The 5,150-nt window shown below is 36.2% G+C and overlaps 2 protein-coding genes across 2 annotated transcripts; both read right to left on the bottom strand.

Annotated features, from left to right (window-relative positions):
* Positions 1–2,312: 2,312 nt before the first annotated feature.
* On the bottom strand, positions 2,313–3,224 carry LOC139842719 (uncharacterized). Its single transcript, XM_071832835.1, has 2 exons — positions 3,046–3,224; positions 2,313–2,814 (listed from the first exon to the last, which is right to left on the bottom strand). Exons 1-2 carry the CDS (start codon positions 3,222–3,224, stop codon positions 2,313–2,315), a joined length of 681 nt encoding a protein of 226 aa, XP_071688936.1.
* Positions 3,225–3,284: 60 nt separating this feature from the next.
* On the bottom strand, positions 3,285–3,674 carry LOC139842710 (uncharacterized). Its single transcript, XM_071832825.1, has one exon. The coding sequence runs from the start codon at positions 3,672–3,674 to the stop codon at positions 3,285–3,287; it is 390 nt and encodes a 129-aa protein (XP_071688926.1).
* Between the last annotated feature and the right edge of the window lie 1,476 nt (positions 3,675–5,150).

Raw genomic sequence — 5,150 nt, 5'->3', positions numbered from 1 at the left:
TTCGCTATGCCTTTGTTACCGTTAGATTAAACAAAGTTACCGTTTCTATCTGTTGGCGTAAAATATTACCGTTAAATCACCATGATGTATACTTAATCATAATCGATTAACATTCCCAACTCTCCTATGTATATATCGGTGATCATCAATCAAAAATTCTTACTCGCTATTCAAAACTCTTGCAATTTATCAAAATTTTATTCAATCTTCGCAACTTTTACATCTCTCACAACTTGTTTACCATCAATAATGAAGATCGACGAAGTTAATAGCAAAGTAAACCCAAAGACTCTGATTACGAAGCTATTAACGAGCCCAGAGTCGAAATCGACATCATCGTCTGGCAATGAGAAGCAGACGATTCCAGTTGTCGACTTAACTTCAAAATCGCCTCTCACCAAACCACGCTCTGCTAAACGATCCTACCAGACACCCCCATCATCACAAAGCAAGAAGCTTAAGCAACGCGAGACTACCCTTTTTGAGAATCTGGTTACGTCCGACTTTGAGGGTGAGCAACAGATGGGTAAGCGAAGAACAGTACCCCCTTATTATAACAATTGCACCTTATGTTTCTTCGCTAATTCGTAAATTTGTTTTTATCGCAGGTGAGTCAACCGGTGACCCAATCTTTCCAAGCCCCGGTACTGTTGACCAAATCACCGAGCTATTCCGCACTCCACCCGACTCTTATGGGGTGAGAGTTGACAGATTATCAGGTTATACCTGTACTTCATCTGCTGCAGCGTTAGATCAACGCCATCAGATGAAACTGGCGATTCCTGACGAGCTTCGCCATGCATTCGCGAAGCTTCTTGCACCAGAAGCACACAATTGCTTCGTGCAAAACTTCTACATGGCGTTCAACTCCGCCTATGATATGATGTGCCGCCAAGAGCAGTTTTTAATGTTCTTGAAACGAAAAAGGCCAAGTATTACACTGAAAAGGCCAAGGTTGCAGATAGCGAAAAGCGCTGTGCTGACCTTTCTGCAGAAGTCACCACCGCAAAGGCTGCTATTAAAGACCTAAAGCAGCAACTTTTCGCCTCAGCGGTTAAGGAGAATAGTTTTCAAGCAACCGTTAAAGCATTGACGGAGGATGTTGTGAAGCTGACTTCAGAGCGAGACAGCGCTCTAGCCGCTAAATCTTCTGCGGAGCTTGAATTTACAAAGCTCCGCCAACATCTGCCCGAGTTGTCATGAAAAATTATCAACTCGCATCCTGTTTCCGCTAAATTTTCCACATACGCCGATGCGCTACAATTGCGCGAAAGGGTGGAATTCATGGATCAGATTGCCACTCATTGCCCTTTGCCAGAGCCGCTACTAACTGACATAGCGGACCGCCTATGTTCTGTGGCATATGCTCAGTCTGTGTTTGCCGTTTCTAGGGAAAACATAGCAGAAATTCCCATTCTAAAGATAACGGCGATAAGCGAGCAAGATGATGCCACTGCAGATGACATCATTAAGCTTGATTTATCGAAGGAATGAAATTGTATAGTATAAATTTAGCGCGCAGCTATCTCTGCGTTATTATTAATAAAATTTTCATTGTTAATATTTTTGCAAGTACTTTTATTTATATAGCGTTGTGTCAATAATATTCATTTCATAGACTTGCTCTTTGCAATTTTCAACTATTATTATCGTGCACATAATAAGTATCTACTTTTGCGAAACAATCTGTATTTGTATATATTTATACGTTATGAATCTTCTAAGTCTGCCGAAACGATCCTTAGGCAATTAATTAGCATCGCGAAGCATCTCAGTATGGCAAAATCAAACACTTAGGAAATTAACATCCTTTTGCGATAATTAGCTTTTGCGTAAGTGGGCAATGTCATCACTACGTGACTTAGCCTTCGCAAAACATATCAGTATATTAAAACTAAACATTTTTAAAATGTTCCATAAATTGTAGATATGCCACGAAGTATTATTTACTTTATCAATACAAGCTTTTCGCGTATTCTTACAAGTGCTTATTTCACATATTCTTACAAGTGTGATCAAGACTTGCAAAAATTAAAATAAAAACACATAGAAAAATAGCAACTGTATGTTTAATATATCATTTGACATTTTGAACACATATGCGCGTTAACCAACACTTTATTTTTACAAACTTATGCATAATATCGCTTTAATAAAGCAGCATGCCACGCATTTGGGAGATTTCGCCCTTCTATGTCTGCGAGCTTATATGATCCTGCCTCATTAATAGTAACAACTTGGTAAGGACCCTCCCACTTAGGTCCCAATTTACCAAGTTTTTCTGCTCGACTTGCATCATTATTTCGCAGTACCTATTCGCCTATATCAAAGGACAATGCGCGCACTCTTTTGTTATAATATTTGGCAATTTGCTGTTTATTATTTGCCTCCCTGATAGCAGCCATTAATCTTCGCTCTTCTATTAAATTTAAGTTTTCGCATAAGGCTTCACCATTTGCTTCTTCATCAAAGTTAGCAACTCTATGTGTTGGCACAAGAATTTCAGCGGGTATTATTGCTTCAGAGCCATATACTAAACTAAAGGGTGATTCCCCTGTGCTCTTCTTGAAAGTAGTGCCATGCGCCCATAAAACATTGGGTAGCTCATCCACCCAACCAGTTCGCTTTTCATACAACTGCTTTTTAATACCGCTCACAATGTCGCGGTTTGTCACTTCACACAAGCCATTAGCATGTGGATGTGCCACTGACATAAACTTTTGAACTATATTTAAATCAATGCACCATGTTTTAAAAGGATCTTTCGCTATTTGAGCGTCGTTATCGCTAACTAATTCGCGTGGAATGCCAAATCTGCAGATAATATATTCCCAAACAAAATTACTCACTTGCACTCCAGTGATAGTGCGAACCGCCTTAGCCTCAACCCACTTTGTAAAATAATCAATTGCCGCAATTAGGAATTTGACATTGCCAGGACCTGCGGGAAATGGTCCTAAAATATCAATAGCCCACTTGTGAAATGGCCATGGCGAATTAACAGGGATCATATCATGCCTTGGCAACCTATTCTACGGCGCATGCCTTTGGTAACTCTTACAACGCTTAACAATCTTTACAACATCACGATATAAGGATGGCCAAAAGTAACCCATCCGCATAATTTTAGCCGCAATGGTTTTATAGCCTGAATGTAATGCGCAAGAACCGTTGTGCACTTCATCCACTATCATCTCGGCTTCAATTTGGCCAACACACCGCATAATTGAGCCGCAATATGACTTACGATATAAAATATCATTTTGAATGATGTACATTGGTGCTCACTCGCGAACTAAATGAGCTTCGCATTTATCATTTGGCAAAACATTATTGCGGATATACTGCAGAATTGGCTCCATCCAGTTTGGTTGTTCTTCTTCAACAGACGCAACCATTAAATCATTGTCAATGAATTTTTTTGGCAATTCCTCTACCCAAACTTGCTTTTGAAAGTGTGAAAATGTTAAAGCAGCCAGCTTACTTAACGCATTCGCCTTCTTATTTTGACTCCTTGGTACTTGTGCACGTTCAAAATGCTCAAACCGCACAGCTGGTTCTTGCAATAACTTCAAGTATTTTTGCATTGAGGGGTTATGTGCGTCAAAAGAGCCGCTAAACTGATTTGCCACTAACTGCGAATCTGTAAAAGCGCGCAACTTGGTGACATTCATTTTATGCACGATATTTAAACCCGCAATCAACGCTTCATATTTGTAGTGACCCGAACTTTTCCATGTTTATATATATTAAATGAAATTGATATTTACATGATTAAGTGTTTCCAACATGTTAAGCAATCAAACTTGTTAAGACTTGATTAATTGAAATAGGTTTCATATAGACAATTGACCACCCAAGTTGACCGGTGATTCACGAACGTTAAAACTTGTAAAAACTATATGATGACATATATATGATTATATATATAGTTAACATGATATTATGATAAGTAAGTATCTCATTAGGTATTTTAACAATGAGTTATATACATAAAATTGTGTTTATTGAATTAAGAAACTCGAAACGATATATATAACGATTATCGTTATAACAACGTCTTACTAATTACATATGAATCACATTAAGATATTGTTACACTATGTTTAATCATGATAAATGATAAGTAAACATGCCATTATGTATATTAACAATGAACTTCATATGTAAAAACAAGACTACTAACTTAAGGATTTCGAAACGAGACATATATGTAACGATTATCGTTGTAACGACATTTAAATGTATATATATCATATTAAGATATATTAATATATCATAATATTATGATAATATAATAATTTAACATCTCATTAGATATAATAAACATTGGGTTAACAACATTTAACAAGATCGTTAACTTAAAGGTTTCAAATCAACATTTACATGTAACGACTAACGATGACTTAACGACTTAGTTAAAATGTATATACATGTAGTGTTTTAATATGTATTCATACAATTTTGAAAGACTTCAATACACTTATCAAAATACTTCTACTTAACAAAAATGCTTACAATACACAACTTTTAGATGTATGTACTATTGGTATATACACTCCAATGATCAGCTCTTAGCAGCCCATGTAAGTCACCTAACACATGTGGGAACCATCATTTGGCAACTAGCATGAAATATCTCATAAAATTACAAAAATATGAGTAATCATTCATGACTTATTTACATGAAAACAAAATTACACATCTTTTATATCTAATCCATATACCAACGACCAAAAACACCTAAAAACACTTTCATTCTTCAATTTTATTCATCTAAGTGATATCTCTCAAGTTCTATCTTCAAATTCTAAGTGTTCTTCATAAATTCTATAAGTTCTAGTTTCATAAAATCAAGAATACTTCCAAGTTTGCTAGCTTACTTCCAATCTTGTAAATTGATCATCCAACTTCAAGAAATCTTTCTTATTTACAGTAATATATCTTTCTAATACAAGGTAATACTCATATTCAAACTTTGATTTAATTTCTATAACTATAACAATCTTATTTCGAGTGGAAATCTTACTTGAACTTGTTTTCGTGTCATGATTCTGCTTCAAGAACTTTCAAGCCATCCAAGGATCCTTTGAAGCTAGATCTATTTTTCTCATTTCCAGTAGGTTTATCCACAAAATCTGAGGTAGTAA

Source organism: Rutidosis leptorrhynchoides, chromosome 1 (assembly GCF_046630445.1).
Source record: "Rutidosis leptorrhynchoides isolate AG116_Rl617_1_P2 chromosome 1, CSIRO_AGI_Rlap_v1, whole genome shotgun sequence".
Classification (NCBI taxonomy): Eukaryota; Viridiplantae; Streptophyta; class Magnoliopsida; order Asterales; family Asteraceae; genus Rutidosis; species Rutidosis leptorrhynchoides.
The sequence above is the reverse complement of the archived record's forward strand: the minus strand, read 5'-3'. Positions and strand labels throughout refer to the sequence as shown.

Bases quoted from the DNA above. Each gene is read 5' to 3' on its own strand.
- LOC139842710 (XM_071832825.1), bottom strand. From the start codon at position 3,674: ATGAATGTCACCAAGTTGCGCGCTTTTACAGATTCGCAGTTAGTGGCA.
- LOC139842719 (XM_071832835.1), bottom strand. From the start codon at position 3,224: ATGCGGTGTGTTGGCCAAATTGAAGCCGAGATGATAGTGGATGAAGTG. The intron at 2,815-3,045 runs GCATGCGCCGTA...TATTATCTGCAG, and splicing joins CGTTGTAAGAGTTACCAAAG to ATTTGGCATTCCACGCGAAT.